The following is a 10,728-nucleotide window of genomic DNA, read 5'->3' as shown; positions in this document are numbered from 1 at the left end:
TTGAAGCCTAGCCAATAGGCTTCAAGCAACACATGAAGGTAACATGGGTAGGGGCCTGACATGTGTTCTTGCTGCCTCTTCAAGTTGGGCTTCCCTTGTGTGTGTGAGTGGGTGTTCTCTCTCTAGCCCCTAGGAAAAGGGCTCGCCCCCCCTCTTGTAGGAATGCTTTTGACTTTTAGGTGATCAAGCACCTTACTCACCAAGCATGACAAAGCACTTGAACTAGGGGGTGTTCCCACAAGCATCTCAGGCAAGCTTCTCAAGGCACCTCAAGTACTTTAATCATGCAGCAAGTCAAGCACCTCAAGCATGGAGCCAGTCAAGCACCTCAAGCATCTTAATCAAGCACCTCAAGCATGAAAAACACCTCAAGCATGACAAGCACCTCGAGCTTGGGCCGGGTTCCCACCTCAAGCTCAGCCCTAGCTTACTTAAGGTCAAAGGACTTTTACACACATTTATTGGAGGTCTTCAATGAAGCTAACCCTAAGGTCTTATGCTCCATTGGTTAGCCTTGCTCTTTGATAGACCATCTCCCTTTTGGGCCCCTTTACTATTGGCCCCGTGTTGAGATAGATCTATAAGCACATACCTATATCTTAACACTTGTTCCCGTTTATTCTCCCACATTAAGTGATCAATTTAATATGAGAAAATCATTTGGGTTAGTTAGATATTAAATTTTATGACAAATTATTCCATCACATACTATATTTTTGTTTTCAAAAATTAGTGCATGTCAATTTCTACTTGCGTCTTAATGAATCCATCTTTGTAAACGTGCAATGGTTTCATGTAAAAACATTATAGGCTCTTCTATTAAAGGATTCCAAATATTGATCAAACAGGTTCTACACATATTCCACATAACAATACATGCCATTGCTTAGTGGGAGTTGAGCCCACCACCTTGGTGATGCAAGTTCAACCCTCTTCCAACTAAGCTAGCCCCCTTGGGTCGAATGTATGCCTTTTTACGACCTTCTCAATATGTGTTCATGATGATTGTGCTTTATAGTGCTACCTAAGTCTCACATAATTTTTTGTGAGTATCTACCAATGACTTCCAATTTATTTAAGATCAGTTACAGTTTATCCCATACATACAAGTTGAATTGTTGCTAGAAATCCCATTCCGCTGCTATTTACTCCCATCATCAATGTCTCCATCGACTAGAAATCGTTGCCAAGTAGCTATTCACTAGCTCCTTGTTTGAGACATTTGTGTTTTTTTGTTGTGACCTGCAATGATATTGCCAATATTTTGTTTACCAAGAATCTTGCCTATTGGAGATTGTATATCTCATAGTTATTATGCATATTAGTGATTATTATTATTGGTACTTTGTCAAGAAAGTGAGGCCGGGCAAACTAGTCCTAAAATTCTACATAAGGAAGGCCACTGGCCACCATTGTAATCATCTGAGTTAATGCAAGTTGGTTTGTCTCACTCTCTCCCTAGAGTTAAACTCTAGAGTTATCTGAATGCTGTGTTTTCTGACACTGCCTCTTGGAACAAACCAAGAGTTCTAGATGTTTCTTTGCTCAAAATTGCTCTCCCACCCATAGCGGCCTTGCCACACCATTGAAATTCAAAGCTAGCAGATGTATCAAGCAAGAGATGTTATTCTGCTTATAGTTGATCTCCAACCCTTGGCGACCTTGTTGGGTCAATGTAATCCAAAGTTAGTAGTAGTGTCGAGCAAAAGATGTTGCAGAATATAACCTTCAAAGATGCAAAGAGATGCATGGTGTGCCTAGTATGCTTGTGCCCATTAAAAAGAAACAACACATATGACGTGTAGTTGGCACCATTCTCCACGAATTTTATAAACTTGTGGAAACATGTCCTTCTTTCGATCTCTATTTTGTCTCCAATGTTAGAGCCGAACTCTTTTATTTCATATAGCTATTGATCATAGTATAGAGTATTATATTACCTTGAGTTTTATTGTCATTGAAGTTCGTCATCATCCAAACATCTCTTATTCCGCTGTGCATTTCTTTAATCTGTAAAAAAAATCCTTGTTTTAGTCTTTTGTAATACTTGAATTTATTCAAAACTATGTACACTTATGTGAAGAACTCTCTCTCTGTCTCTCTCTCTCTCTCTCTCTCTCTCTCTCTCTCTCAAATTAGAAATACATGCTGGCTTCAAAATATTTATAGCATTGATGGCTTGAGTGTATGTATGCAAAATATTGTTGATTGAACTTATCATGGCATCTTATTCATTGATGATGGGCAATAGGTGTTGTTAAGATTGTTCTTCTCTTGCTTTGCAAGATGTTGCCCATCGTGCTTGTCCTTCTACACCACTATGATATCATCTTGGATGACTTTACTACTAAATTGTTGGACACCAATGACCATAGCTATTGATCTTTGAAGCAATATAACCTCTATCTCACTACACACAATCTATTGACTGGGAGAAGTTCCTTCTCTTTCTCTCTCTAAGTGCTTTCATTTCCAAATGACAAGATATGTATATGTACAATGGGACCATATGAACAAATACAAAATGAAGTGCTCTTTCCCTTGGTTTCAGTCAAGATTCTTTTGTGAACTTCCTAAATACAAGGTGGTTGTATCTCTCATTGATATGGCTACCACTCCTTGTCTCTTGTGTTTCCTGCATGGGTCAATGGCTTGTCCACCATCTTGTCCTCCTACACCATCATCGGCTCCCGCCTCCACCCACCATTGTTTTGGATCATCCCCACACCAGCTCCTGGCCCAAAAGCTGCCAGTACAGTGTGCCCCTCTGGCCAACTTTCCCATGGGCTTGTCCTCCTCTCAACTTGGCTGCTTACCCTTTCACCGACCATGCGCATCCTCCCCAACCGCTTTCACTGCTGGCCCCTTTGGTTGTGCTCTCTTTCCATCTCTTCACAGCATCCCGCCTTTTGCTTTTTCTCACTTTGAGATGCCCCTATTAGACCTTCTTCAGTTTTATTGCATCTCCGCTCGCTCCTTCTTCCTCCTCAACTTCATCCTCTCTTTTTAAAGAAAAAACGAAAATCGACGTTCTTGCTGCGCCAACACTCTGAGGTTTCACGTTCAGCACATCAAATTCAAATTGGAGCTATGGCATAAATATGGAGTGGCACTGCACAAACTACTCGTACAATTTGATAGCAAACTACCTACTTTAGACTTCCATGATGTCAGTAGCCATCATGGAAGGAGGCCTCATAGCACCAGCAGTATCCGACTACAAGGTTTGGCTTTTAAAAACAAACAAAAACACACACATGCATGCATAAGACACATCAATAAAATAGACAGTATAATAAAATAGACCTACACTCCCTTTTTCGTTTGTAGAGAGCCGTTCTAGCTTCAAAGATGGTGGGCAGGTGTTTTGTTTGCCTTTGCTCTCGTAGGGTCAGCTTCTTCTCTTTAACTATCTGCTAGATACAGTATGCCCTTGTTTCTCAGTTCATGTAGCAAGAGACCTAGAGGGAGTAAAAAAGAGGGGGGCAACAACTAAGTATATGGTAGGGGACTGTTGGATGAAGGTTATGCTACCATATGATAGCCCCTCTGTCGGAATGCCTAGTTGCTTAATAGATAGTATAGATCATATATCTATATATCTATATAATCTACATCTACATATATGTATTGTGAAGTGCTCACGAATAGAGTAAACTTAAGCTTGCCTCTTTCACTATCAAGGTAGTTACATGAAGGTTCACACTAAACCATATCTGTCCAAAGTTCTCCACTACACACTGCACCTTCCCCCTTGGAGAGAAAAAAAGATGGACATCTTTGTAAATTTTTTGGATTGAGAGAAGACTCAAGACGAATGGATCAACCCCAACGCCTCATATGGGGGGTGTGAGCTTACGATGGCTTAGCAACTAGGTTCTAAGAGGACTCGACTCAATAAAAAGAGCATCCTAACATAGGCAATGTACTAGGTTGCTATCCCAATGCAAATGGCTACAGGAGGAACAACAAAATGAAGGCTACTGCATAACGGCGTGAACGTGATGTTTTTGGCAGCATACATCCCTCCCAAAAGGGGTTTGGTGTGATGTTAATAATTATTCAACAAAAACTATTGAAAGAAAAGACTAAACTTATAAATGAAAAGTTCAAATCATTGGTTGCCACTCGGCAAGCACCTCTGCGGCAAAGATGCAGCCACTCCTATCTTTTCCAATAGCCACCCCACAAGCAACATCAAACACTACAACATAACCCAAAGTTATCGACGTCCGTGGCTTTCCACGTCCATATCGACGTTCTTTCCATTCGTAGATAACTCCGTCGATATGCCTGTGGATATAAGCGTAGAAAGGTGAATTTTCCACGCAGTTATCGACGCATATATCGACGCAAAGAATTTGGGGGAAAAAAAGCCGAACCCGCACGAAGGGGCCATTTTCGCCCTCAACGCACGCGTTCTCAGATCTTGGCCGAAATCTGCGCAGCAGGTATTATGCCACTCTTCCCCGCCCCCAACCTCTCTCTCTCTCTCTCTCTCTCTCTCTCTCCACATCGTGTGTGTGTGTGTGTGTAGGAAAGAGATAGAGATAGAGAGAGAGAGAGAGAGAGAGAGAGAGCGGTGTGTGTGTGTGTGTATATGTAGGAAAGAGAGAGAGATAGAGAGAGAGAGAGAGCGGTGTGTGTGTGTGTGTTTGTGTAGGAAAGAGAGAGAGAGAGAGAGAGAGAGAGAGAGAGAGAGAGGTGTGTGTGTGTGTGTTTGTGTAGGAGAGAGAGAGAGAGAGAGCGGTGTGTGTGTGTAGGAAAGAGAGAGAGAGAGAGAGAGAGAGAGAGAGAGAGAGAGGTGTGTGTGTGTGTGTGTGTGTAGGAAAGAGAGAGAGAGAGAGAGAGAGAGAGAGAGAGAGAGAGAGGTGTGTGTGTGTGTGTAGGAAAGAGAGAGAGAGAGAGAGAAAGAGAGAAGTGTATGTGCGTGTAGGAAATTAAAGAGAGAGATAGAGAGAGAAAAATGTGCGTAAGAAATTAAAACTAAAGAGAGAGAGAGAGAGAGAGTTATGGTTTGCGTAAAAAATTAAAATTAAAGAAAGAAATGAAATGAAATGTTATATTAACTCTTCAAAAGGCCAAAGTGACCTATGAGACCAGAAAGTTACAATGTGGTAGACTGATACAAAGTCAGAATAACAAGATGACAAAATGACAAAATAAAATCTTATGGAATCCTAAACTGTTGGGTGTGGACTAAGCAGCTAAAACAGCTAGCTGGGATAGGTAGATCATAGGAGATCCAGCATCTGTCTCGCTGGCGGACCTCATCAATCTGCTCCATGGTCAGTAGTCTGACCTGTGCATGTCGAGCCAAAGTGACCTGGATCGTCTGATGCAGCCTATGACTTCATTTGACCAGCTCAAAATACATTCGAAACTCAACTCTCACCTTTACACATGAAAGTCCTGTACGGAGCAACAACAGCGTCGTCATTGCTCTTAGAGACAAGCTTCCTCCTCAAAAAAGGTTGGGCGGAGGCATATAACAAGCAGTAGGTCAAACGGATAGAAGAAACGCCCAAAATACAAGCCGTTTTTTAAGTCCGGTTGGGTTTCTCTACGAAAAAAAGCAAACGGACTTCATAAACGGCTTCTACGCCGTAGGTCAAATCCGGTTGCGTTTTTTTATGGAAAAACGCAAACGGACTTCGGAAATGGCTTCTATGCCTATCGAAACCATCCGTAGTCCATTAGGTAGTCTTAAGGTAATGTCAAGAGCGTGTATGGCAAGCCGTAGGTCAAACGGATAGAAGAAACGTCAAATACACAAGCCGTAGGTCAAATCCGGTTGCGTTTTTCTACGGAAAAACGTAGTCGGTCTTCGGAAATTGATTCTATGCCTACCAAAACCATCCGTAGTCCATTAGGTAGTCTTTAGGCAATGTCAAGAGCGCGTATGGCAAGACGTAGGTCAAACGGATAGAAGAAACGCCAAATACACAAGCCGTAGGTCAAATCCGATTGCGTTTTTCTATGGAAAAACGCAGACGAACTTCGAAAACTGATTCTACGCCTACCGAAACCATCCGTAGTCCATTAAGTAGTCTTAAAGAAATGTCAAGACTGTGTATGGCAAGCCGTAGGTTAATCGGACAGAAGAAACGTCAAATACACAAGCCGTAGGTCAAATCCGGTTGCATTTTTCTACGAAAAAACGCAAACGGACTTCGGAAATGGCTTCTATGCCTACGGAAACCATCCGTAGACGATTAGGTAGTCTTTAGGCAATGTCAAGAGCGCGTATGGCAAGCCGTAGGTCAAACGGATAGAAGAAACGCCAAATACACAAGCCGTAGGTCAAATCCGATTGCGTTTTTCTACGGAAAAACGCAAACGGACTTCGGAAATGGCTTCTATGCCTACCGAAACCATCCGTAGTTCATTAAGTAGTCTTTAAAGCAATGTCAAGAGCGTGTATGGCAATCCGTAGGTCAATGGGTTTGAATTAACGCCAAATACACAAGCCGTAGGTCAAATCCGGTTGCGTTTTTCTACGGAAAAATGCAAACGAATTTCGGAAATGACTTCTATGCCTACTGAAACCATCCATAGTCCATTAGGTAGTTTTAAAGCAATGTCAAGAGCGCGTATGGCAAGCCGTAGGTCAAACGGATAGAAGAAATGCCAAATACACAAGCCGTAGTTCAAATCCGGTTGCGTTTTTCTACGGAAAAACGCAAACGGACTTCGAAAATGGCTTCTATGCCTACCGAAACCATCCGTAGTTCATTAAGTAGTCTTAAAGCAATGTCAAGAGGGTGCACGGCAAGCCGTAGGTCAATGGATTTGAATTAACGCCAAATACACAAGCCGTAGGTCAAATCCGATTGCGTTTTTCTACGGAAAAACGCAAACGGACTTCGAAAATGGCTTATATGCCTACTGAAACCATCCGTAGACGATTAGGTAGTCTTTAGGCGATGTCAAGAGCGCGTATAGCAAGCCGTAGGTCAAACGGATAGAAGAAACGCCAAATACACAAGCCGTAGGTCAAATCCGGTTGCATTTTTCTATGAAAAAACGCAAACGGACTTCGGAAATGGCTTCTATGCCTACCGAAACCATCGGTAGTCCATTAGGTAGTCTTAAGGCAATGTCAAGAGCGTGTATGGCAAGCCATAGGTCAAACGGACAGAAGAAACGTCAAATACACAAGCCGTAAGTCAAATCTGGTTGCGTTTTTCTACGGAAAAACGCAGACAGTCTTCGGAAACTGATTCTATGCCTACCGAAACCATCCGTAGTCCATTAGGTAGTCTTTAGGCAATGTCAAGAGCTGTAGGTCAAACGGATAGAAGAAATGCAAATACACAAGCCGTAGGTCAAATCCGATTACGTTTTTCTACGGAAAAACGCAGACGGACTTCAGAAACTGATTTTACGCCTACCAAAACCATCCGTAGTCCATTAAGTAGTCTTAATGCAATTTCAAGACCATGTATGGCAAGCCGTAGGTTAAACGGACAGAAGAAACGTCAAATACACAAGCCATAGGTCAAATCCGTTTGCGTTTTTCTATAAAAAACGCAAACGGACTTCGCAAATGGCTTCTATGCCTACTGAAACCATCCGTAGATAATTAGGTAGTCTTTAGGCAATGTCGGGAGCACGTATGGCAAGCCGTAGGTCAAACGGATAGAAGAAACGCCTAATACACAAGCCGTAGGTCAAATCCGGTTGCGTTTTTCTATGGAAAAACGCAAACAGACTTCGGAAATGGCTTCTATGCCTACCGAAACCATCCGTAGCTCATTAAGTAGTTTTAAAGCAATTTCAAGAGCGTGTATGGCAAGCCATAGGTCAATAGGTTTGAATTAACGCCAAATACACAAGCTGTAGGTCAAATCCGATTGCGTTTTTCTACGGAAAAACGCAAACGGATTTCGAAAATGACTTCTATGCCTGTTGAAACCATGCATAGTCCATTAGGTAGTCTTAAAGCAATGTCAAAAGCGCGTATGGCAAGCCGTAGGTCAATGGGTTTAAATTAACGCCAAATACACAAGCCGTAGGTCAAATCCGGTTGCGTTTTTCTATGGAAAAACGCAAACGGATTTCGAAAATGACTTCTATGCCTACTGAAACCATCCGTAGTCCATTAGGTAGTCTTAAAGCAATGTCAAGAGCGCGTATGGCAAGCCGTAGGTCAAACGGATAGAAGAAACGTCAAATACACAAGCCGTAGGTCAAATAGGGAAATAGAAAGAGAGAGAGATAGAGCAGTGGAGAGCGAGACAGAGAGAGAGATAGGGAAATAGGAAAATAGAGAGAGAAAGAGAGATGGCGAGAGCGAGATCGAGAGAGACAGAAAGGGAGATAGCCGTTGATGTTGAAGAAACTATGGAACTAAAAGAGGCAAAGGGGTTTTGTCCGCTACATGCATTGCCGTGTTTACTTGGGAGTGCACGTATGTATCGACTCATATAGGATTTGACCAATAAAGACGATATTTTGACCCGGTGGTCCTGATCTCCGTACACCTCTGGACCGAGGTGTACGGAGATTGGGCAAGACTAGAGAATGCGAGGTAGTTTACATTGTGAGGAGTATATATATTAAAAAAACATTCATAATCATTGTAGATGGCAACGTCATCAACTAACATGGAGAAAAAGATTGCATGCTCATGCACGCTCTGCAAGTATCAAATATTGCAGAAGCGTAGGATATGTAATGAGCATGTGCACAAGTACGGAGAGTTTGCTAAAGAAACCGTACAGAATCTACGATACGACTCCTACAAAACGGGCATTGATTTTCACGACATAGCACCTACATCTGAGAGAGAGAGAGAGAGAGAGAGAGAGAGAGAGAGAGAGAGAAAGGATTATGCGTGAAGGTCCAACCAATATAGAGCGAAGGATGGAAGCAGAAAAGGACTTACAGACAGAAGACGACGGCATGGAGGAGATGGTGGATGCCTTCTTCCAGACAAGCGAGGAGAACGCTAACGAAGCAGCACCAGAAGCCGTGCGCCTATCTCTTGAAGACATGTTGAGGAAGTTGGCACGTCAACCAATTTATGAAGGCGCCAAAATATCGATGCTTCGTACTTGTCTGGCGTTTTTGAATCTTCAGTCAGTGTACGGGTGGTCAGATGCAAGCGTCACTGCTTTGTTTAGGTACGTAATTTACAAAAGATATTTTTCGATTGCAACGGTGACGTGCTTGGAGAGCTTTTTAATTTAATGTGGCTTAAACAGGTTGTTGCGGGAGCAACTTCTCCCGGCTGGCAATGAAATGTCCCCCTCAAGGCCAGACGCAAAGCAACTATTGACCTCAGTTGGCTTGGACTACAACAAGATTCATGCATGTCTAAATGATTGCATTCTTTTTTGCAATGAATTAGCAGATTGTCTGTCGTGTCCTAAGTGCGGAGCAATGCGCTACAAACAAGATGCAGTTGGCAAAACAGTGCCAGCTAAAGTATTGCGGCATTTCCCTATTATTCTTAGGATAAAAAGCATGTTTCGTTGTGATTCCATTGCAAAGTTGATGCGGTGGCATTCTATGAATAGATCCATTGACGCAACATTTAGGAGCCAGTGGGAGAGGAGCCGCAAGGACAAGGGGTGCCAAAGAAAATGAACGACGCCATGCAAGAAAAGATCATGAAGTTATGTATACTAAATTGAGCGCCGATGCAAAAATGGCTTGAAAGGTACGAAGAAGAGAAAGAGAGCCGCAATAGGGAGCGACAGGATTTCAGGCGAAGCCGAACGACTAAAGGTTTATCCTTGCCAGACTATCTCGCTCCTCTACTTGAATTCCCTACAATGGCATGGTTGGACAAGACAGTGAGAGCAGCTCGACAGATCGGAGAACCCATATCTCTAGAAGAGGAAGAGCTGGCTATTGGATATGACTGGAAGTATCATATATACATGGCACTGTGGTCACATGGAAAGCATTTCAGAACACAACAAATTGACAGCAGAAGAAACACGTTTGACAGTGGGGTAATGGTTAGTTTCATGCAAAAGAGCAGGGCTAGTGCCAGAGACACGAATGAGAGCACTAGCAACCTAGATTACTCTGATTTTTGTATAAACGCAGAATCTTGCGATGCATCGAGCCCTGACACGTCAGGAGGAGTCAGATGGATATCGCAGAGGTATCTACGAAGTATTGAATGATCTTGATGCTTCAGGAGAGCCTGTAGACTGGGCGGCCTTACAATCTCGCTGATCGCTTGAGGTGAGACGTTAATATGTGTGAGTTGATTTAATTAAGTAAGTATATGTGAAGTAATATCAATACTAATTTTGTGAGTTGTCCTATGTGCAGGTTGTGACGCCTAGTCATCAGTGGACCGGATTTCATATATATGCTTTGTGAGACATAAACACGCTTCTGTGTCTCCTTTTGTATAGACATATATATATGGTTATGATTATTGTTCAAACAGTTATTGTTTTCCTTATGGTTATGGTTATTGTCATTGTCATTGTCATTGTATAGACATGGTTATTTCTCCTATTCTTGTATAAACATAGTTATGGTTTAGTTTTTGTTTATGGTTATGTTTAACTTTCTGGTTATGCTTATGGTTATTGTTACTTTTGTTTCTGGTTATGATCAAAGTGGTTATATTGGTCGGTTATGGTTTTAAGTTATGGTTATGGTTAGTTATGGTTATGCTTTTAAGTTATGGTTATGGTTCGTTATGGTTATGCTTTTAAGTTATGGTTATGGTTCGTTATGGTCATTGGTCTTAAATCT

The 10,728-nt window shown here is 42.2% G+C and overlaps 1 protein-coding gene across 2 annotated transcripts; it reads left to right on the top strand.

Moving 5' to 3' along the window:
- The first annotated feature begins 2,767 nt into the window (after positions 1–2,767).
- Positions 2,768–10,451, top strand: LOC147462439 (uncharacterized). Of its 2 annotated transcripts, none has more exons than XR_015184439.1 (3): positions 2,768–4,451; positions 10,063–10,203; positions 10,294–10,451. XR_015184439.1 is itself a non-coding variant. In XM_086484012.1 (3 exons), exons 1-2 carry the CDS (start codon positions 8,836–8,838, stop codon positions 9,592–9,594), a joined length of 678 nt encoding a protein of 225 aa, XP_086340138.1. In that variant the 5' UTR covers positions 4,458–8,835; the 3' UTR covers positions 9,595–10,203; positions 10,294–10,451. The 2 variants fall into 2 exon arrangements, 1 of the variants encoding a protein (XP_086340138.1); XM_086484012.1 differs by lacking the exon at positions 2,768–4,451 and adding an exon at positions 4,458–9,128 and having other exon boundaries at positions 9,210–10,203.
- Positions 10,452–10,728: the final 277 nt, after the last annotated feature.

The sequence above is a fragment of the Adiantum capillus-veneris genome, chromosome 2 (assembly GCF_014529385.1).
Source record: "Adiantum capillus-veneris isolate H3 chromosome 2, ASM1452938v2, whole genome shotgun sequence".
NCBI classification, from domain to species: domain Eukaryota; kingdom Viridiplantae; phylum Streptophyta; class Polypodiopsida; order Polypodiales; family Pteridaceae; genus Adiantum; species Adiantum capillus-veneris.
Note: the sequence above shows the minus strand (reverse complement) of the source record. Positions and strands in the feature narration are given on the sequence as shown.

Coding starts and splice junctions, on each gene's coding strand:
- LOC147462439 (XM_086484012.1), top strand. CDS start 8,836: ATGCGTGAAGGTCCAACCAATATAGAGCGAAGGATGGAAGCAGAAAAG. Junction 9,129..9,209: donor AGCGTCACTGCTTTGTTTAG/GTACGTAATTTA, acceptor TGGCTTAAACAG/GTTGTTGCGGGAGCAACTTC.